General features: G+C 44.1%; 1 protein-coding gene across 1 annotated transcript in view; it reads right to left on the reverse strand.

The window, feature by feature from the left end:
- DNAAF9 (dynein axonemal assembly factor 9) overlaps nt 1-23,772 on the reverse strand; it is a 131,559-nt gene that overhangs the window by 50,698 nt on the left and 57,089 nt on the right. Inside the window, exons 12-20 of the mRNA XM_047069165.1 lie at nt 23,652-23,688; nt 19,503-19,590; nt 18,063-18,139; nt 16,272-16,316; nt 15,853-15,898; nt 12,281-12,392; nt 11,642-11,712; nt 10,656-10,706; nt 9,186-9,273 (exon numbers count right to left, since the gene is read on the reverse strand). Coding sequence (XP_046925121.1) covers nt 9,186-9,273; nt 10,656-10,706; nt 11,642-11,712; nt 12,281-12,392; nt 15,853-15,898; nt 16,272-16,316; nt 18,063-18,139; nt 19,503-19,590; nt 23,652-23,688 — 615 coding nt within the window. The remainder of the gene's footprint in view (nt 1-9,185; nt 9,274-10,655; nt 10,707-11,641; nt 11,713-12,280; nt 12,393-15,852; nt 15,899-16,271; nt 16,317-18,062; nt 18,140-19,502; nt 19,591-23,651; nt 23,689-23,772) is intronic.

Genomic DNA, 23,772 nt, shown 5'->3' on the forward strand with positions numbered 1-23,772 from the left:
AGTTTCTGACTTTCCTCTCACCCACATCTAGGGCAGATCTTCCAGGACAGGGCATACTTTAACTTCTGCTTTCTTAGGGAAGGGGATGGGAACAGATTCTGCTCAGTATTTACTAATTACACTAACTGCACCAAGCATGTCATATACATTATAGTTTTCCATCTTCCCAACAAATTTAACAAGTAATCTTCTTCTTACAGGACTGATGGGGAGACACAAGCTTAGAGAAGTTTCTCCCCAAAGTGACAGAACTATGTGCAGTGCAGCCAAGGCACTGTGGCACCTGGGCCCCTCTGGTTCTTACCCGGCTTCTCCCCACTTGGCTCTCTCCAAATGGCTCCCTATGGCTGATCTGACGATGTGCTCTCTCTGCTTCTTAGCCTCAAGAGGCCCACAGCGCTGCCGCAGTCCTTCCTCTGCTCTCTCAGCTCCTCTAGTAGCTCCCCCAAGTCCCAGCCAAGATTTTCAGCACTCTCCTCGTGTCATGACCTCACTGATTCTAGCCACAAGATAACTCTACCTACTGTTTACAGAGAAAAGAGAGGTCAACAGGTATTAGGTTAAGAACTGCTCCCCTACTACTGCTTAGTATCGGTACCCTTCCAGGTTCTGGGCTCACCCTCCACCTGTGTAGCTCCAACAAGACGCTTCTCAGAAGCAAGAACAGTGCCACTCAAAGGCCTCCTAGACAAATCTCAACATCCTTCCAAAGCTTCCAGAAAAGAGCACAGATGTGAGAGGTCATCTCCAGTATTTCCTTTCTCTCTAGACTCAAGCTTGAAATAAAATGGAAAAAACGAAGACAGAAAGTCATAAGGCAGTGTTGGAAAAGCACTCATTTTGGGGCCTGGCCCAGGGCAAGAACACAGTAAACAGAAACTGATTTTAGTACTGGAGCAAAGAGATTGCCCTGTGTCGCAGCGACCCCTCGGCCTGGCTCTGGGAGCAGTAACTTTCATTATCCTCAGAGCACACATGAAATGTGACTCACTGGGTGGCCGAGTGCCTGTTACCTGGTCTCTGGATCCTAATCCACATGAAGTAAAGACACTTCCAGTATCTGCTCTGGACTCATGACTGTCAGACTTCAGTCTGAAGGGAAATGCCTTTGTAGGGGTTTCTCAGTGACCATGGGAGCCAACTCCTGATGAGATCTCCTTGGCTCCTTGTCTCATCCCCAGTGCCCTTACTGAATGGCCTCTCTCATTCCTTCTCCATTCTCTGAGTCTAAAAACCCAAAGTAAGAGCAAGTTCCCCTTCACTACCCAAGAAGCAGCAGGGGACTGAGGCCTGGCTCTGTCTTTGATTGACTTCTGTATCACCAGGAGTCCAACAGAAGGATGAGCCCTCAGGCAAACAAGACACCAAGTGCCAATGAAGAATTTGGCTTTTCCTCCTTTAGAAAACTGGCTGTACAAAGAAAACTCCTCCAGTGGTCCAGCCTGTGTGAAGAGGGAACATCTATCACTGCTGAGGAACTATGATACAATGGCTGGATAATTTTCATTCTGTGTGAGAGTGTGTGAAATGTACACGTTTGGTTTAAAGAAAATCAGTAACAACAAAATCTCAATGCCTGTACACTCACCACTCAGACTAAGAAATCCAGCATTGCTAGTACCTTTGAGGCCTCCCAAATGTCCTTTCTCAATGGCTCTCTCTCTTCTACCCAGAGGGAACCAACACCCCGAATTCCATATAATTTTAATGTATTTCAGTGTATCTATAAACTATTCATTATTTGGTCTCGTCTGTTTTGCTTTCATATAAATAGAATTTTACTTTTATTTTTTTATTAAAATTTTTTTAAATGTTTATTTTTAAGAGAGAGAGAGAGAGAGAGAGCGAGTGTGGGGGAGGGGCAGAGAGAGGGAGACAGAAGATATGAAGCAGGCTCCACACTGACAGCAGAGAGCCTGATGTGGGGCTTGAACTCATGAACCATGAGATCTTGACCTGAGCCAAAGTCAAACGCTTAACCAAATGAGCCACCCAGGCACCCCTTTATAAATAGAATTTTAATAAATGTGTCATTCTGTGATTTGCTTACTACTCTCAACATCTGTTCCTGAGTCATCTATGCTGTAGGTAATATGCAGCTATATAATCCATTCACGTTAAGTGCTGCAGAGGACATTCTCTCTACGGCATCCCTGGCTAGCTTCATGTGGACACAAGGGAACACACGAGAGGGTTCAGAATGAAGTCAGCAGATTAGCAGTTGCCCACTGCCTAGGTCTTCCCAGCATAGGAGGGTGGGACTCAGCTTGGGAACCAGAGTTCTCAGGAGGTGTCCACTGCCCCATGTGCCGATGGGACGGGCGTCCCTGTGCCTCAATGCTGAACAATCTCTGCTCAGTAGAAAAAAACACTCTGCGTTCTTTAAAGCCCTACAGGGACAATGAAGGAGCTGCCTGAGAGCCAACCATTCACTGAAGCCTGTAGGAAATAGTAAATACGTACAGTCAACTGATATTCAACAAAGGTACACAGGCAGATCGAGGAAAAAGGAGTCTTTTCAATAAGTGGTACTGGAAAAACTGGATATTCCTATGTAAAACAATGAACATCAACCCATACCTTGAATGAGACTTTCTGCCCATTCCCACCAGCCACAGCAGAAAGCCTCGTATTTCACAGGGATGTCCGGTAGAGTACTCAGAAGGCCTCTGCCTCAGCAGTGGGGTAAAATTAGCCCTAAATTAAATGCTGTTCTGCCACCTGGCTAACACAGTTTAAAAGCAAGGCCAGATAAGACTAGAAGAAAGTATATTAAAAAAATTATCATAGGGGCTGGGTGGCTTGGCTGGTTAAGCTTCTGACTTTGGCTCAGGTCATGATCTCACAGTCTGTGAATTTAAGCCCTACATCGGGCTCTCTGTTGACAGCTCAGAGCCTGAAGCCTGCTTCAGATTCTGTGTCTCCTTGTCTCTCCGCCCCTCTGCTGCTCATGCTGTCTCTCTCAAAAAATAAACATTAAAAAAATTAATATGGGGCGCCTGGGTGGCGCAGTCGGTTAAGCGTCCGACTTCAGCCAGGTCACGATCTCGCGGTCCGTGAGTTCGAGCCCCGCGTCAGGCTCTGGGCTGATGGCTCGGAGCCTGGAGCCTGTTTCCGATTCTGTGTCTCCCTCTCTCTCTGCCCCTCGCCCGTTCATGCTCTCTCTCTGTCCCAAAAATAAATAAACGTTGAAAAAAAAAAATTTAAAAAAATTAATATAACGGTATCCTATATGTTGAAGAAGCTAGAAGACTGAACCATGTTAACTTGAGATATGAAAAGCTGTAAAAAATATCTCAAACTTCTAGAGATGAAAAATACAATGTCTGAGAAGAAAAATACACTGAATGAGATTAATGACATTAGATAGTTGTCAAAGTTTAGCTAAGCTACTCCAGGATATTGCTGCCTACGTATACATTTTGTTTGGCCAAGAGGCCTGGGGGAAAAGGGGCTTAAAATCAGGCAAGCCCTATGTAGCAGCCCGTAGAGTCACAAGAGGATGTAAGTTCCTGACATGACTTCCCCAACAGCTCTTGTTATTAAGTCTCCCCTGGGGGCGCCTGGGTGGCTCAGTCGGTTGGGCATCCGACTTCAGCTCAGGTCACGATCTCACACTCCGTGAGTTCGAGCTCTGCGTCAGGCTCTGGGCTGATGGCTCAGAGCCTGGAGCCTGCTTCCGATTCTGCGTCTCCCTCTCTCTCTGCCCCTCCCCCGTTCATGCTCTGTCTCTGTCTCAAAAATAAATAAAACGTTAAAAAAAAAAAAAAAAGTCTTCCCTGCCTTCTAGGGCTATCCCCTTGTGCTTACCAAAACCCTGCTTTCTTGGTTTGAATTGACCAATCTGGACTTAGCCTGGGAACCCCAAAGCACTCTACCCTAATAAAGGCATGTGCCCCAGGTCTTGCCTCTCCGTCTGCACTCTGCTTTGTCCTTCCTATGTGCTCTTGGAGGCATAAGGTATGCCATTGCGTGTACTTCCTTCAAGATTTGTGAGTAATAAACTTCTCTATTTCAATTTCTTTCATGGTCTTTTGTTGAACTTGGCTCACACTTCCGTACTCCGTGCTTCACTTAACAAATGTTAATTTAATAAACTCAAAACAACAGTGCAGGAAAGAAAATTAGTAAATTAGAATACATACAAATAGAAACTATGCATAATGAAACACAAAGAGAAAAAAGACTGAAAGTAATTGTACAGAGCAATAGGGGCCTGTGGGGCAACTCCAGGCAGCAAAGATATGCAACTTGACCCCCAGAATAGGAGGTGCCAAAAAAAAAAAAAAAAAAAAAAAAAGGCCAAAAAACCCCTCCCAATTTGAGGAAAACTAAATCCATCCAATCAAGACACAAAACGATTTCCAAGCACAAGGAAGATGGAAAAAAAAGACCACATGAAATCACATAAAAATAAAATTGCTTAAAATCTGTGATAAAAAGAAAGACTTTCTAAAGCCACTGGAGTGAAAAATAGATAACTTCTATAAAAGGAACAAAGATAAGAGGTGGATTTCTGGTCAGGAATGATGCAAGTGAGAAGACAGTGAAGTAGAGCAGCACCTTTCCAGAAAGAAGGAAACTGTTAGGGCACCTGGCTGACTCAGTCAGTAGAGCATGCGACTCGATCTGGGGGCTCGTGAGTTCAAGTCCCATGTTGGGCAGAGAAACAGAGAGGGAAAGAAACTGGACTAATTGCTAAGACAACTTTTGAAGGACTCTATTAATGGACCAAAGTTGTATAACAAAACTGAGAAGCATCCATTTGAGAAATTCTACTGAAGTTTGGTGAGAACAGGAGAAATCTGTGGTGTTTCAGCCAGGGGCTATTCACACTGATGTGGAGAATAAAGGCAAAAGAAAAAAAGTAAACTTCTTTATAACTTACAACCCAGTGACAAGTACTAGAGACAGGCAGAGTAACCTTCCCCAAGGAGCTTAGCTGCCTCGATGTTAATACTTTGCTAAAGGCAAAAGGCAACCTTAGCTTGACATTAGCCAGACCTCTAGGATCCTGTAAAAAATCCTTTTGGAAACTTCCTTTATGTCTACCTTCCTCCAAGATATATGTTTAACAATCATCCTCCAAACATATGGCCCACTGATATATACCTAAAGAGTCTCATGACAAAGGTTTTACTAGATAGTAGTAAATGACCTTATCCTAACAACAGCTAGCCCCTCAAGGTCCTGGAATTCTTGCTTCCAAATTCTTCAAAGACTTACTTTTATCCCTACCTCCCTCCCAACTCGAAAGTATATAATCAGCCACTCCTCACAACCCCAAGGCAGCTCTTTCTGCCGCAGGTCCTGTCCCCGTGCTTTAAAAAAACCCACCTTTTTGCACTGAAGATGTCTCAAGAATTCTTTCTTGACCACTGACTTCCAAACCCCAACATTCCACATCAACATGACCTCCCCTCTAGTTCCGTGGTGCAGAGAAATCTTATGAGGCAAAGCATAGAAAATTCTACAGGTAGGTAAGTTAAAAAACAATAGCAATCAAAGTGGCAAACATTCAAGGAATGCCAACATACCAACCAGCCAGAATGTAACAGGAAAGTGAGGGGCCTGAGACAACATATATCAATGATTATACAGCAAGGAAGCTGTGTTTTAAGGCATCTTCCTGGTGCCATGTGCACCAGGATACAGGTATAAGAAGGCTCATGACAGGACTGTCTGCAATAGCAAAAAACCATAACCTCAAAAACCATCAACAGTCAAAGAATAAACAGCACATTTTCATATAAAAGAATCCTATGGAGCCATGAAAGTAAATGAACTATATGGCTACCCATAATAATCTGGGGGAGTCTCAGGAATAGAATAGTAAGAAAAAAAAACAAGAACAAAACAAGTCCCAGAAGAATACACAGTGTGTGATTATATATGTTACACTCAAAAACAAGACTTTGTTTAGGGATATAGGCATATGTGGTAAAACCCTAAGCAGGCTCCTGAGGATTAGGAACTGGGCACCCTGAGGGTGGGGAAGAGAAGGACACATGAAGGACATAAATGAACAGGAAGCTGCTATGATGCAGAAGTCACTAACTGGGGAAGGAAAAAGGTTCCAAAGCTGGAAGCATTTCAAAGTAAAGAAAGTACTATTCTTGTCTATATGTAGTTCGAAATGCCAACCCTGGACTGAGAATCAGAAGACCTGGTCCAGATTTTAGAAAAACACTGTGAGGGGCGCCTGGGTGGCTCAGGGTTAAGCGTCTTAACTCTTGGGTTCAGCTCAGCTCTGTGCTGACAGCACAGAGAATGCTTGTGATTCTCTCTCCCTCTCTCTGACCCTCCCCTGCTCGATCTCTCTCTCAAAATAAATAAAAACTTTAAAAAAAAGGAAAGAAAAGAAAAAAAAAAAAAGACCTAGTCCACCCTCCAGAGCTACCTGAACTTGCAGTTGTAACCTCAGTCAAGTTTTCACTTATGGAATTCAGGACAAGAAGCTCAATTAAGACAATGCATGCTGAAGAGCTTTTTAAATTTATTTTTATTTATTTATGGTTTAATTTATATCCAAGTTAGTTAGCATATGGTGCAACAATGATTTCAGGAGTAGATTCCTTAATGCCCCTTACCCGTTTGGACCATCCCCCCTCCCACATGAAGAGCTTTTTAAATGCCTTTGGGGAATGGGAACAGATAAATTTCAAGCTCATCATAGTCTCAAGAAGAGAGAGACTCACCAAGACCCTAATGACACCGAAGCTTCAGAACCCCTCACCTGCCCAAACCCCCTTCCAAGGCCTGAGAAGAGCCCTACATGTTTTGTGTTCTCTTTCCTTAAGAGAGCCCTAAGTGGTACAAACTCGAAGCCCCACTTGACCTGAGCTCCAAAGTGGCAAAAAGCTTAACAGATAGCTAGAGGAGATTCCTGTTTAAATTCTCTGCTCCTATTTAATTTTTATGCCTCAGAAAATCACCTAATTCAAACTACATTTCCCTCTGAAACTAAGAGTGCACTCTCAAAAGAGTGTGACTAATAGGGCTCCAGAAATCCCTGGCTGTGCCCTTTATGTGGAAACCTCAGGATACACTGAATCTTGCAGGAAAACTCAATACAATTTAAAATTATTTTTCTAACGAGGCCCTTTGTTAAGAAGGTGCAAACTCATTTCTGGCAAACATCCTTGATAAATATTATAACTGGCTCAACTATGACAGAGCACAACCACCTCTGTGTTGCCTCTACAACTTGCTTCTGAAACACTATGCAATCTTGCCCCAAGGCTAGTGGCACTGTGACGCACCCGCTGCCCTCAACAAGGGTTCCTAACACCGGTCTTCTGCACCAAGATCTAGATAGGCAGAAGTGCAAGCAGGGGCTGTAGTACAGGCATGACAGCAAATGCTATTACTTACTCCCCCCAGCATTTTGTGGAACACCAAAACTCCTTGTGCTTTGTCTCCTCCATGAATGGAGAAGCAGAAGCTGAGCCAGTAATCTGAGAACAGAGAGAGGAATTTGCCACTGGACAAAATATTTTCAAGGAGAAAAAATTATCCAGAAAGGGGATTTGCATAGTAGAGTTTGAGAAATTTGTGGAGTAAGTCACAACTCTTCCTCTACAAAATGACTGTATCAACCAGAGAAAGAATAGGACTAAGAAAATGTTATTTTGGGGAAACCAAAAAGGAGCATGGAATGAATCCCCATGAAATCCATGCAAAACCAACAAGGTTCTTGAGAATCTTGGGTCAGCAGAAAATACTGCCAGCTTGGACTGAAAGGGACAGAGAGAGTATAAATCAAAAGAGATTACTGGATTCTCAAAATTCTACTGGCAAGAAGCAGGCTGATAAAACTCGGCTACAAAGTGCCACCTTTACGAAAAAGGAAGGATGACCAAGGTGTAGCCACAAGCCCAGAGGGGAACACTAAGGGTTTAGTTGAAACCAAGAGCCCAGGTGGCAGAGATCAGAGCTATGGAGGACCATTCTCAGGCCTTGAAACCTAATCCAGACTCTGGAGTTTGCCCAGCTGCATTTCAAAGCTACCTTGGGCTGATGACTCCTTTTTATTTTCTATTTCCCCCATTTTTGAAGCTGAATGTCTGTAACTGTTATCCTATACCAGTGCCACCTTGGGTGCTGGGAAGGCAGAGGCAGATAACTGGTCTCTTTAGTTCGACAGGGCCACAGCTGGAGAGGACTTGTGTTCAGTTGTACTTACTGGATTACATGCCAGAGCTTATCTACACCTGATTTACATGATCTTGATGAGGAGATTTTGGATTTGTGAGCCTGGTGAGATTTAGGACTTTGAACTATTACCATAATGAAATGAGGCCCTTGGGAAGGGGTGATTGTATTTTGCACGTGGGAGGGATGAATGGGGGGCCAGAGGGTAGACTGTGGCTCCCGTGACCTTCATCTCCTGATGTTATTCCTGTGTTCATGTAACATTATATGGCAAAAGAGAAATTATCTGAGTGGGCTTCAAATCACAACAAGCTCTTTAAAAGCAGTTTTCTCTGGCTGGTATAGAAAGGGAATTTATACAGAACAGAAGCATAAGAGAGATTCAACAACACAAGGGAGGTTCTCATTGCTGAGATGGGGGAGGGCTGTCACAGGGTGGAGACCTCTGCAAGAAGGAGCTAAGCATGGTCCTGGCTGTCAGCTGGCAAAAAAGACAGGGACCTTAGTCCTACAGTCTGAAGGAACTGAATTCCATTGATAATCTAGATGAGCGTGGGAGCACATTCTTCCCCAGAGTCTCCAGACAAGAGTCTAGTCTAGCTGATGCCTTAACTTCGGCCTTATGAGACCCTCAACATGAATCCTTCTGACCTACTGAACTGTGAGATCATAAACATGTATTGTTTTGAGCTACTAAATTTGTGGTGATTTGTTATACAGCAATAGAAAATGAATCCAGACTTTGGTCCACAGATTCCATTTCTGAACATGCTACTGCTCTACCCCATTCTGAGAACAATCCTCAGGAGGCAACAAGAGGACCAGATTGTGGTTCTGGGCCCATCCCTTCGGAGCACAAGTTTCCTATCTGCAAAATGGGTGGATAAAAGGAGAAAGGTTGTAGGAAAATACTTCTATGCCAACAAATCTTTTCAAATATCTGATGTATTATTTCTCACAACACCCATGCCAATACCTGCAGAAGAGGAACCCAGACACAGTCAGGAAGAGAACAGTAACGGCTGGCTCACCTTCCTCAGGCCAGGAGTGTGGGTTGCTGGAATAAAGATATGCTCCTTCTCCTCCTGTTAGAAAAGTGCCCAGGAAACAGGCATCCCCCTTTAAAAACAAGCAATCACAAAAAGTAAATGATTTATAGCATAAACATTCACAGAATCAAAAGTTTTGCCCATTTGTCTATCTACAAAGCTGCTTAGTAGCCTCAGATATACCCAATTTCTTCCACACCTCTGGCACTGCCTGGCTCTTTGTCACGTTACTGGCATTCTTGACCTGTGCCGAAGAAAAGAATGTGAGGTCCTCTCTGAGTCCAGGCACCAATGCCTGCTATGCTTGTTCATGCTCCAGTGGATTTCTAGCCACTAGAAGCAGTTCTCCTTGGCCCAAAGCCTTGACCTCTCAGTTCTATATGTCTAGGTCAACCTGAGATCTGCTTGTAATAGTACAGGGAGATTAAAAAAAACACACCAGAGGCACCTGGATTGGTTGGTCAGCTGGGCGTCCAACTCTTGATTTTGGCTCAGGTCATGATCTTGTGGTTCGTGAGATAGGGCCACGCTGGGCACTGCACTGACAGTGCAGAACCTACTTGGGATTCTCTCTCTCCCTCTGCTCCTCCCCTCACTCGCACTTCTCTCTCTCTCAAAATAAATAAATAAACATTAAAAAAAAAAAAACCCACAACACACCAAAAGGCCTAACTGGCGGAACAAATCCCCTCTAACTGTGCATCCCATTAAATGGTTATTTAAAAAAATTTTTAAAAAAAAAATTTTTTTTTTTTCAACGTTTATTTATTTTTGGGACAGAGAGAGACAGAGCATGAACGGGCGAGGGGCAGAGAGAGAGGGAGACACAGAATCGGAAACAGGCTCCAGGCTCCGAGCCATCAGCCCAGAGCCTGACGCGGGGCTCGAACTCACGGACCGCGAGATCGTGACCTGGCTGAAGTCGGACGCTTAACCGACTGCGCCACCCAGGCGCCCCTAAAAAAATTTTTTTAAGGTTTATTTTTATTTATTTTTGAGAGAGACAGACAGACACAGCATGAGTGGGGGAGGGGCAAAGAGAGAGGGAGTCACAGAATCTGAAGCAGATTCCAGGCTTTGAGCTGTCCGCACAGAGTCGGACAAGGGGCTTGAACCCATGGACCACGAGATCATGACCTGAGCTGAAGTCAGATGCTCAACTGACTGAGCCACCCAGGCGCCAACACCCCCCCACTTTTTTTTTTTTTTTTAATTTTTAATATTTGTTTATTTTTGAGAGACACACAGTGAGAGCAGGGGAGGGGCAGTGACAGAGAGAAACGGTTATTTCTAGAGCTTTGCCAGGAGGGGAAGAATGCAAGCAGGAATTGAGACAGAGAGGAACATATCCTTCAGATCAGCTCTGCAATGAAATATTCCAAATTATCTTCATAAATTGTTTACATTTCATTTTGATACAATGTTAACATTAAGAATAAAAAGGCTGCTTACCTTAACTGCTTGTTGGGTTTTCTCAGACAATTTTACTTCATTATCTTCTACCTGTATCCAAGAGGAGCGCAAATTTTCAGCTTCCTACTTCAAGGGTAAAATTCTGCTAGGTTTCCCCCATGTTCAAATATTTCCAGGAGACAGGGCAGCCCCTCGACCAAATCCCATGCTCTCAGGCCCTGATGGCTGGCAGAGTTGGCTGGCTGCCAGTCCTCAAGTCTTAGAGCCCAAAGCCATGGTGGGTTCTCCCACTGGGACCTGAGGTCCAGCTAAATAAGCCTACAATATGTGGAAATGATGTCTTTGTCTCCAATTATATTTTAGGGAAAAACAAGTATTTGTAAGGATGAAGGGAAGAGAACATATTAAAATATTTTGAGTGCATTCTCCTTTAAATGTGTTCATCTCTGAGGCTGATTCTTCCCTTTCCATGTCAGAATTGTAGGAACAATATAAACAGAGTCTAAAATAGGTACTTAGACCATTACTTCACTCATTACTGTCATACTTTCTGTGTCCCACGGCACCATAGTTTCAGACCAAGTCCCACTGGTGCAGATGGGACCCTTCCACATGTAGAGAAATCATTGCTGTAAAAACTCAGCAGCAACCATTCTGACCAGAGAAGGGAGCCATGTGATCTATTCCGCACTATCTGTGTGACTTTAGACAGGCTGGTCAATTTCTTAGCCTCAGTGTCCTCATATGGAACATGAAGGTGTTAATGTCTTTCTTTCAATAATTTAACAGGGACCGAAATCATTTAGTTCCTTTCGTTTGGCACTTTCCCAAGATTAGGAGAGAGTTAAAGAAACTAGATTCGTTTGCATAAACACAAAGAGCTCAGATAATAACTTCCATTCCTGAACAACAGCTAGTTTAGGATCTGACACCCCACCAGGGACCCAATGAAGAGGCTCTTCTTCAGATGTTCTCCCCGATTTCTCCACATTTAAGTCCACTTCCATTGGATGAATAACACTAACCAGCCAGGAGCAGAATCTGGGTATGGCGGCTGTCAGGACTATGGAGCTGGTTTCTGTGGTAACAGTGCCATCTGCAGGAAGACCACAGACATGCTAGTTACTGCTCACTACCTGGCCCACCTTGTAGGCCCAACAGCTAACACCCCCTCCCCTTCTCAGGAGCGAGGGATCCTCTTATTAGTATACAAAATCTTACGCTCTCAGAAATTGAAAACCTCCTCATCTGGGGACAGGGAGACTAAGAGGGGAGGAATAAAGTTTTCCCTGTGATATTAACTCTATTACTTTTCTTACAACAAATAGAATTACACATATAAATGAAGAGTCCTGGGAATCAGTCCTTTTTATCTACACTTTTAATTTTTATCAAGGTAGTGCAAAGGTTAAAAAAAAGGATCTAATTATTATTTAAAATTGCTTCTTCCTAACTACCAATAAGGCTGTATGTGTGAAAATAATGTTATATATTAATGTTAATAACACGTTATGTATAATTAGATCACAATATACAATAATGTATAATTATTATATATGATTTATATATACATATGTACTATGAAATTATATATAACTTATTTTGCCAAAACAAACCAAAAAAACTCAAGTTTTGCTTTCTAAAGACCTCTTATAAACACTTACCCTTTTCTTTAACCAAGATCTGAGATGTCAAAAAGGATTCTGAGAAGACCACAGACCCTAAGCACCCCCTTCCTCCCAGCAAGTCAGGAATGTCATAGACAGTCATACAAGCCTATATCAAATGAGAAAACAGAGTTAGGCCAGTTGTCAGTCTTAAACTTTCAGGGAGAGACCTTTAAGAAACAGACCACAAAATGCTGCTTTAAGGCACATTTCAAAAGAATACTCAAGAGTTTCTAAGGAAAACGAAAGTCATCCTGAACTACATCTCAGAACTGGGAGAGAACCTCAGCATTACCCAGGCATCTCTGCAACTGCCGCTGCATCAGAGACACACTTGGGCTAGAGGAGCATTTTTCTTTTAAAGTTTATTTATTTATTTTAAGAGAAAGTGTGAGCAGGAAGGGCAGAGAGAGAGGGAGACAGAGAATCCCAAGGAAGCCCTGCACTGCGAAAGCAGAGCCCAACGTGGGGCTCGAACTCACAAACTATGAGATCATGACCTGAGCTGAAATCAAGAGTTGGATGCTTAACTGAATAAGCCATCCTGGAGCTCTGGGCCAGTGGAGTATTTTTATGTTTCTTCTATAAAGTCCCTCAAATTGTCTATCTTCCCTAAGAGAAACATAACAGCCTTCCTTCTTAATTGTGATGAGGCCCTGGCCTCTCAGAGTTGAGGGCGTTTCTTCCAGGGTTTTTTTTGTACCCTCGCATACTCTTCACATCCTGGCACATCAATACGCTCACCAACTCCTTTTTTGGTTTGGGCTCAAGTTCTGGACAAGCCTGGAAAGGTAGTCAATCATTTAGTACACAAGTCTTCATGGATATTTCTGGGTATATACTGACACCTGCAAATGCTTCTTTCACTACCAAGAAAATTAAAAGAAAACTATGTAAGTTTTTGTGGCAAGATAAAATAGAGCCTTCAGCAGGCTGGAAAAAAATTGGAGCAACAGAGTTCTTGAATATCTGGTAAGTAAGTCCTAATTTATATTAAAACTAATGAAAATGGAACAATTTGGGGGGCGGGGGGGGGAAGGGAGGAATCTAGCAGAAGAAATGCAGAAAATAGTATGAGCCAGAGCCAGGGTCTAGAAAGATTGAAAATCTGGTGAGGGACATGATGAGTGGCACAAGGAGCCCTCTCAGGTACCGTCTCTTCCTGGTCTGATGTTGCTGAATGAATGCCCAGGTGCAGAGCTCCTGAAGCAGAGCCCACCTTCACACATCTTTGTCCTTGCCTGGGACCCCTGCACCACCCTCAGCACAGAGACAAAAGAGACCTGGGGCTCTTGAAGAAATTGCTAGCTCCCCAAACACAAAAAAGCAGCAGAAGAGTTGAGGAAAAAAACAGTTAAAGCCGAAGTTGTTAATTTCTCATGTCATCATGAAAAAAGAATGTACAAAAGTGACAGGTAGGCTTTTATAGTTTAGTTAACTTTTCTTTTTTAAAATAAATTTTTGTTTAAAATAATTTTATTTTTTAAAAAGAGACAGACAGAGAGAGAAACAGAGCGAGAGAAGGGTAAGGGCAGAGAGAGAGGGAGACACAGAATCTGAAGCCAGCTCCAGGCTCTGAGCCATCAGCACAGAGCCCAACACGGGGCTTGAACTCATGGAACGTGAGATCGTGACCTGAGCTGAAGTTGGATGCTCAACCCACTGAGCCACCCAGGTGACCCTCTTTTTTTTTTTTTTTTTTTTTTTTAAGATTTATTTTTAAGTAATCTTTACACTCAACACTGGGCTCATACCCACAACCCTGAGATCAAGAGTCACATACTTCACTAAGCCAGCCAGGCGCCCCTGTTTTAGTTAGCTTTCTGAGTAGGTCTGACAACTGGGGTTTTTTATCTTAATCTGCTCCAAAGAATTTTAAACATCTAAAGATACAAAACCTTCCTGGGCTATGTGGTCTCTCTTAAGTGGCAATGAGAATACCACTTTGGTTCCTAGATCAATCAGGAAGACAATCCTGTGGGTTATACCCAATACCTTACTTTCATATTTGGCTTCTGATATTGAGGAAGGGGAGAGAGAAAATTAAAAGGCAGAACCTCATCTCAGCCTGGAAGGGAGGACAGGATTTGGACTGAAAACAACAACTTCTCTCTTCTTTCTTATTTCATTAGCGGCTGCTGAATGCATACTTAACACAATAATATGATTCCACTGGACTCCCGACTACCTTCTATTGTGCAAAGCACCTTCCAAAGCACTGCACAACAGTCTAAGTAGAGAAATCAGGGCTTAACATCTGGCAAGGAGATAAAGTACTATCACTTAATATCAGAAAGCATTTCCTGGCATCTTGATTATGTCAATTAATAAAATCTAAACAAACATCAATACGAAATGGTGACAGATACAGGGAACAGATACATTATAAAAAGAGAAATTACAACCTTAAAGTTACCCCTCTTGTACTACTTTTTTTAATTTAATTTTTTAATTTTTGAAAGACAGAGACAGAGCAGAAGTAGGGGAGGGGCAGAGAGAAGGAGACACAGAATCTGAAGCAGGCTCCAGGCTCTGAGCTGTCAGCGCAGAGCCCGATGCAGGGCTTGAACCCATAAATCGTGAGATCATGACCTGAGCCAAAGTCAGATGCTTAACCAACTGAGCCACCCAGGCGCCCCATGTACTACTTTCTTTAGATAACACGACTGTTTTCCACTGGTGATGGTGGTGGGCATGCATCTGCACAGAATCATCCACACCTGTGCACCAAGTTCGTGGTGACTAAAAGCTCACTGGAATTAAGGCTTGGGCAGTAGCCGTAGAACAGACTCAAGGCATAATCTGTGCCCATATCTATTTCAACCAGACTCTTGGCTGGATGGGCCACTATCCTCTCACGCGTTGCTTGCCGATCATCTACACATCAGGATGCACTGGGATAAACGGGGGACTTGGCTTGTGACCAGGAGCAACTAATCTAGAAACTGCTCCCCTAGGCCATGCCAGTCAGCTGACCTGGGGACCCATATTTCTGCATCTGTAAACCACCCAAATGGCCCATCAGTGTGCTCCCAGCACATGGGTCCGAAAGTTCTGCTCTGACCACCCTCTTCACTGGTGGCTTAGGCCCCATTTTGTTGTTGTTGTTGTTGTTATCTATTTGTTTTTATTTATTTTCACAGACCCCTGTTAATAAGGGCATCAGCACAGGCTGTGGAACACAGAGAAGCCACTGAAAACTCAGCCTGTATTGAGGCAGGCTTGTCCTCTGCTCACATTTCCATATGAGGTCAGAGCAATCACAGTCACTTAGAGGAAGCCTTCCTAACCTTAGGAAGAAGTGTCTCTCCTAGCCTCCAGCTAAGACTCTGGGCCCTGGGAGCCTAGGCATGGGGGTATGATGTGGTGGGCCTGGCACAGCTGCCTGGGCACCCTCAGAAAGCACAGGCTCCCCACTCCCTCTGCAGCTGAAATGCTCCTGTGAATAGACCAGTTTCCTCAGGTAAGGGACGGACTGCCCAAGAATCCCACATCCTCCTATCTCACCCCTTGCAGATGTCCCTCTAGAGGCCATTCTCTGCCAGCTGACTTAAAACAGCTCTGCTTACCGTCTTCACGAAATATAAGCTATCTTCACTGTCCAGAGGCACAATCCTAGAGGAGGAAAGAGATATATATTACATTTACAATGTTCTCTTTTCTCAACTTGGCGGCAACCCACAGACCTAGACTTCTTTCAGGGCTTTTCAAGGCACTGGGTTGCATGTAAGTAGAATTAGTACATAGGCCGCTGGAGGGAATTAGGTCCACCTCCTACCCCCATGCCCGATGCTTCAGTGGGAAGCACTCAGGGCAGAAAGTCTCAGATGAGTGTAGCCAGCCCCAAGCCCAACCCTGGCATAATGCTGTTGCCAGGTGTGGAACTCTATGAAGACCACCCACATCAGCAGTTACAAGACAGCCTCTCTCTTCTTCTTTGTTCCTAAAACTTGACCCAAATGAGTATGCACCACAAACATACACTTACCTTCCGTGATTATTCACAGCATGTATATGAAAAGTCATCTTGGAGCTGTAGGCCCAAAACAAAAGAAGTCAGTCTGCTCCTGGTGACCACAGCGTTGGTGCCCTCCCCAGACACCTACAGCTGCAATGCACCTGTGCTGGGCCCTCATGGCACCCTTCCCAAGTGTGGGGCCAGCGTCTGACTCGTCATAGCTCTTCCTCTGTGCAGATTCTCAGGGCTGCCTTGACTCTTGGACAGAGCACAAGAGAACCATGTGACAGAACTACGGTCTATTGCAGACTGGGAAGACCCTCTAGTGGCCCACGGCCTCCTGCCCCATAGCTATGACAGCTGTGACATATTGTCCTGATCCTGCTCTTCTTTACTACCTTTGGGTCAAGCTGCCATCTCTGCTCAGAGCCCAAGCAGAGGCCAAATCCTGTGTTCCTCTTGGGAGATGGTTTGCTAATCTGATGTAGTGTGAGGGTACTCAGTAAAGTGATCTTGTGGAGAGAAGGGAGTGGGGCTCCAGATGGAGGGCTGGCCATGGGAGACGCTTCTCCTATTGCCCGGTATTCGTTCCTTGCCAATCCTTCCTCCAGCTGGGAGGTATACCCGGGGCTAAAAGGCCTTGGGGTTGAAAGGTAGCCTGTCCTGGAGAGGCTGAGTGGCCTATGCAAGGCCCTGAGGAAAGGAGAAAATGAATAAGCCAGCTGTGTTGATGGTGACACAGAAGAGCCCCATGCAACAGCAGCTAACGTTTACATGCCTAGTCTTTCAGCACAGTGGGAACATGAGGAAACAGATGTTCAGAGAGCTCCTTGTCTTGCCCAAAGTCACAGAGCTGGAAAGCAAAGGTGCTTTCTCAAACTCAGGTCTTCCAGGAACAGACAATCCAGGCCAGTGCAAGGCCTTAAGGGAACGAACTTCTTCTGTCCCCTTCCTCTCAGGGCCTGAGCTACAAGATCCAGAAGACCCACAGGAAAGGAACCTTAAGCCTTGCACCAAAGAGATCTGGCTCTTCCCTCCACTCCTGGAGTTACAGCGATAGAACTCTTGTTAGATCAATTGACTGACTTATTGTTCTCAATACTCCTTCTCACTACCCAGGGCTGTAGATGTAAGAAAATGTGGGGTACAGAGATGAGGCACCACAGGGCACGTCCCATAGAGTTCTTAAAGAAATTCCCCAATGTTGAGGTCTTCGGTCTCCTTTGCAAAAAAAGTGCACCTAGTGGTCCTCGTATGGTACAGAGGGTTAGGTGGAGTGGGTTCATGAAAGTTTTGCTATGGACACAGACCACACAGAGAGCCTCTGTGATGTGCCAGGAGATGTGTGATGCTTAGACTGCCGGCAAGCCCAATTCCCAAAGCATCTAGCCCCTGAGGCAGGGCCAGGCTCAGGGTGTCAATGACCTGAGAGGGCATGGAGGCCCAGAGCCAGGCTCTTCTAAGCAGTGACTGCCTTCTTGTGCCCAGGGACCTTGACCCAACAAGCTTCACCTCTCATGTCCCCAGCTTCACCTTTCTAACTTGTGAACCTGGGTCCTTCAGGTCTCCGACACCTCTGGTATTGATCTGCCTCCCCTTCGGTCATCAGGAATGTGTCTGACTCTTTCTCATACAGTTCCTCCATCTTAGGCTCCTTGGCCTCTCAAAGCCCTGATCTTGAGTTTCTCCTTCACACATCCCCTTATTTTAGTAGAATGTTTCTCAAAGAGAAGGTGGAATATCAAATACAAGGGAGAAGAGGGTCTTTATAAAATGAACATTAAAAATAATTCCTTATATAAAATAGCAGTCATTGCTTACCGTAGGCCTGCCTTAAACTGTGTCAAATCAAAGGAATCTAACCCGGATCCCAGGGTCTGCTCAGCTACCTCCTTGGCCTGTAAAACCAATCACAAAACAGAGACAATGAGCTTTCACAGCAGGAAAGAGTACACATCACTGATGGGAAGTACCCTTCTAACATTTGGCCAGGAGAACACTGTGCCCCTCCCCTCTACATGACTGCTTTGTATACATCAATAGATCAAAGTGGAAACATTGTGTTAAGGGAAACAGGTGCCTGCTTTCTTTGGGCTGGGTTCACAGGAAACACTTCATTCAGGCAGGTGGGCACTGGAACTTGATCTGCTGGGAACTGTAACCAGCTGAGATGATGCCATTGTGAGGTCTGGAAAAGTGTTTTCTCCCCCCCCATCTCCCCTGGCCTTGAGGGAGAGACTACTGCCCTTGGAGTTTCTGTCAGATGTTAAGAATATTCAAATACCTAGATTCACAAAAGATTAGTTAAAAAAACAAAGGTATGAGAACTGATAGTGCATAAACTTTCAGCTAAAGGGTTGAGAAATCCCAAGTTGTGCCAGGGATTCAAGTTCAGTGGGGAGGGGAGATAGCAGGGAGCTGGTGACTACGGCTACAGTGTCTCTGGTATCTACATCATACACAACCTTTCCAATGTCAAATGGCTTCCTTCAGGAAAGGTCCTATTGGCATTGGGAGGCATCAAGCCGACTCTTCTCATCTCCTTACTGGGTCAGATATAGGAATCCAACTCAGCAGGGCAGGTTAACCGCAAAACAGCAAGGAAGAGAACGGTCAGAGAACGAGAACACATGTGCTTGTCTAGGAAAGGCAAGTCAGATTTTCTAATCTTTAGGTTTTTTTTTTTTAACAACTAAATTATAGGAAATCACACTATATAGTTCAAAACAAACTTGGGGAGCCTGGGTGGCTCAGTCAGTTAAGCGTCTGGCTCTTGATTTCATCTCAAGTCATGATCCCAGGGTTGTGGAATCGAGCCCTGCATCCGGCTCTGCACTGAGCATGGAGCCTGCTTGAGAGTCAGTCTCTCTGTCCCTCTCCCCCACTTGCATGCTGTCTCCCTAACATTAAAGAATCAAACTTACCTAACTTTATATTTTTCTTTATTTTTAACTTTTAAAAGGATTTTTTAAAAGCTATTAATTAAAACACTATGCTACAGAATGATTTTCTTTAACACAAAGATCTACAAAGATCTGCAAAGAAATGCTGATTAGTGGTCCTTCGTAGGACAAATGACACTTCGGTCACAGGCAACAGAAGCCCAGTGCTCTCCAGGCATCTGTGTCTGGTGCCAGCTCCACCGAGGCCCAAGCTCGCACAAAACTGAGTAGTACCAGGTATCCAAAGCCAAAACAGATGGATAGGAAGTTTTACATTGAAATAACTACTAAAGAAAGAGAAACATGGTATTTAAATTACCTTTGTTAGACTGGAAGTTTTAGCATAACATGCAATGCCAGCCAAAACAGCCTCAATGACAGCAGCATACACCTGGGACAATAGCCTACTTTAGAACAAAAAAATATGGGTTAACTACAGCATCATAAGGTTCCAATAAACGCTGCATGCACATAAATGACATTCCCTAAGGAACTGAATGAGAAAAGTACAAAAATGGAACTCACTGATTTCTAAACCTTTAAGCCATGTGCCCCATACCTGAGATACACTTTGCTCTTACTAAACCATGACAGAAAAGTCAACTCTTCTTAATTCTGCTCAGAAGACCAACCTTCCCTGTTTGTGATCCAACAGAAGAGAACTCTGTGGGCTCCCTAGCCCCTTCAGTGTCATGGTACAGACTTTGCTTTTCCAGGACCAAGCACACCACACCTTCATGTCATCTCCTCCGAGGCCTGCTGTGGGCTGGCTGTTACTGGAATCTCAGGGTAGGAGACCTCAGGGGCAAGAGAGATTACTAGAGAAGATAAGCTCCACTTAAATTCAAATTCCGAGCTGCAGACCACTTTACAAGTAGCTTACCTGCTCTAGAGAATAGAGAATGTTTCTGAGGGGAAACATTCTCTTCCTATAGCCTCCCTGCTCCCTGCCCGCCAATCTTGTTCTTTCTCTTGGACTCCTCACTTCCCAAAGTGATTATAAGGTTTTTTTCCCAAAGTGATTATACGAAAGTTTCTTCCTTTGCCAGACTGGGACTGCTATGAAGGTCCCTAGAAAATCCAACACTGGTTCCTCTTAAGCAAAAATTTTCAATCTCCGTATTTTGGGCCAGATAATTCTTTGTCATGGGGTCAGTCCTGTGCACTACAGGATGTTTAGCAGCACCCCTGGTCTCTATCCATTAGATGCCAGTAGTACCCCAGTTGGGAAAACAAAAATGTCTCCAGCACTGCCAACCATCTCTGGGAGTCGGGGTAGGACTGGGGGAAGAGGAGCAGTAAAATTGCCCTTGGTTGAGAATCATGCTTTAGGGGAGGGAGATCCAGGATCTTATCAGGATAATTACAGACAGAAGGGGTTCATTCACAAGGCCCTGAAAAGCAAAGGAGGTGCCTGGCAAGAAAGTGATAAAGCCTTGCCTCAGACTACTACAGAAAAGTCTATTTTTATGCCTGAGAATCTCTTAACAGGTAAAGGAAGGTGACAGGAATTGGAAAGCAGGAAGGAACACAGAAATGATCTGATCTAACTCCTCTGACAGAAGAAGCAAGTAGGGCCTCTGAAGGTGGAATAAGTTGTCCATGGAACAGAAAACGAAGGGCAGACTTGAATTCAGGTCTGATGCCACCCTGGTGTTTTTCTACTGTGCCATGTCATACTGCCAACTTCTTTAATTTCCTCTTTGGCTCCTGCACCACACCTCCACATTATAGGTAAAGGATTTGAGTTGGGTAGAAGAAAAAAAAAAAAAAGACAGAAAAAGTATACATAACAAAATGATAGCTCCAAGAATCAGCATATCCTGAAGACTGTTGGCCAGGCCATGAGAGAGGGATCCATCCTGGTATGAAGTAGGCCTGGCAGGGACACTGACAATGAGCTTGGCCACTTTCAGGTAAAACCACAATCCTCCACACCTAAACACCAACACCAAAGACATATATATGTCTTCCTCCTTTCCCCACCCAGCTTGATTCAGACATCATTCAGTACCAACACTGTTCAGGTCTCCCCACTCTTGGCCTTCTCCTATACAGACCCTCAGATAAGAGCTGAATGCAAAGGTACCTGGTTATGGACTCAAAATGGCCTGAATGGGAGGCCCGAGATTCATGACAAGGGAAGAGTCTGCTCCATGCCTAGATGGCACTGCTGTTGCCTTCCCTAGGACTCCACAAGGCCCAAGTTCTACCAGCTCTGTGATTCAGTAAGTCTCCTGATATGGGCCCATGCACCCCTCAATACCAGTCCCTGAAACAGGGTACCAATGTATTTGGTTTAGGAAAAATGCCAAAGATCCAGAATGAAGATCCAGTGGCTAAGCACAGTGGCATAAAAGTATCAGCAGATACAAAGCAAGACTATATATACCCATCAACGTATGAGAACGCAGTTGACTTGCTGCTAAAGTGCAGAAAAGCCACACATTTAAAAACCGCACAGGGGCTCCTAGGTGGCTCGGTCTATTGGGCATCTGACTTCGGCTCAGGTCATGGTCTCAAGATTCGTGAATTTGAGCCCCGTGTCAGGCTCTGTGCTGACAGCTCAGAGCCTGGAGCCTGCTTCAGTTTATGTGTCTCCCTCTCTCTGCCCCTCTCCTGCTCGTGCCCTCTCTCTCTCTCCCCCCCTCTCTTAAAGAATAAACAAACATAAAAAATTTTTTTTTAAACTGCACACACACATTGGGGTGCCTGAGTGGCTCAGTCAGTTGAGTGTCTTCTTGATTTTGGTTCAGGTCATGATCTCATGGTTTGTGAGTTTGAGCCCTGCATTGGGCTTTGTGCTATATTGTGGAGTCTGCTTGGGATTCTCTTCCTCTCCCTCTCTTTCTGCCCCTCCCCCTGCTCTTACTCTCTCTTAAAAACAAAACAAAAAATAAAATAAAAAATAAAAAACTTCATACACATTAATTACCACTATACAAAACCTAAATGTAGAATTTTTAAAAACCCAGAAAGATACACAGTAAGATATTAAACGGTAGGTAGTGCCAAAGAGGAGGAATTATAGCCGATCTTATTTTTCTTACTTTCTTTTCAGTTTTCCAAATTTTCTGTAGTCTGACTATATTCCTCACATTATATTTTTTCCAATACAGTTTAGTGTTTCCTACCCCAGAGGGGTAGGGGTAATTCTGGGAACTACTATAGCCTGAGGATCATATATTTATAAAAAGATCCTTAGATGATTCTCTGTGGCCTGTCACTATTGGCCTTTGGGAAGCACTTGTCTAGACCATAGTAGTTTATGTTGGAATATTTAACTAGGTAATAACAGAACTCTATTATGTTTGTATTTCTAAAGGAAAATTCCTTTTTGGAATTCAGTAGTTCCAGCATTGTTATGGATTGAATTGTTTCCTTCTAAAATTCATATTGAAGCTCTAACCCTCAATGTGATTGTATTTGGAGATAGGACCTTTAAGAAGGTCATTAAAGTTAAATGAGATCATAAGAGTAGAGCACTAATCCAGTAGGACTGGTATCCTTATAAGAAGAGGAAGAGACATCAAAGACTTCTGTTTCTCCACTAGAGCACAGAGGACAGGCCAGGTAAAGACATGGCAAAAAAGTGGTGGTCTGCAACTCAAGAATGGCCTCACCAGAGACCAACACTGCTGGACCTAGAACTTGGACATTTAGCCTCCAGAACTGTGAGAAAATACATTTCTGCTGTTTAAGCGACCCAATCTCTGATATTTTGTTATGGTAGCCCAAGCAGACTAACACAAACATTAATGAGTTTATTTCTTATCTTCGGTTTCCTGTTACATGTGGGGGGAGAGAAGTTAACACTAGGCCCTTTCTAAAGTTGCACAGCCTAAGTTCAGATCCTAGCTCTGATCCCTAAGCCTGAGAGTCAACTCCAGAGGAAACACTGCTCAGACCAGATGGGGTTTCACAAATTCTCCCAATGCATTTTAGGATGTTTTATTTGTGGGAAAGCCTCTGATAAAAAATGTACTATGTAGAAGACATAGAAGAGTCAGGCCATTGAAATGCATGGGTGTGCAGAGAGGAAGTCTCTGAGTTCTGGAGAGAGGAGCACATATCAAAGACAGCAGGACTCCATGCTGAGGGACAGGGGCTGGGAACTAAAGCTCTGCTCACTACTTCACTCTGCTCACTCCCACCCATTGCTGATCTCAAAGTGGGACAGCCACTTCTTCAGAGTAACTCAACTTTGAGAAAGAAAAAATAAGACAGAGGGACACTTGGTGGCTCAGTTGGTTGGGTGTCCGACTCTTGATTTTGGCTCGGGTCATGATCTCACGGTTTGTGAGTTCAAGCCCTGCATCGGGCTCTGCACTAGCAGCGTGGAGCTTGCTTGGGATTCTGTCTCCCTTTCCCTCTGGCCCTCCTCCGCTTGCTCTGTATCTCTCTCTCTCAAAAATAAATAAAAATTAAAAAAAAAAAAAGAAAAAAGAAGATAGAAATGAAGACTTACATTTGTTCAGTTTTCTTGGGCAGCTTACTCTCATCACCTGTGAAAAGAGAACCATGAATTAAGTGTGACAAGATCACAAGACATGCAAACATTTCACAAGGAGACTACAATTTCGTAATTT

This window comes from Lynx rufus, unplaced genomic scaffold (genome assembly GCF_022079265.1).
Source record: "Lynx rufus isolate CCGP_SWC_20201006 ecotype Redwood Valley unplaced genomic scaffold, mLynRuf1.p SCAF_8, whole genome shotgun sequence".
In the NCBI taxonomy this organism is placed as follows: domain Eukaryota; kingdom Metazoa; phylum Chordata; class Mammalia; order Carnivora; family Felidae; genus Lynx; species Lynx rufus.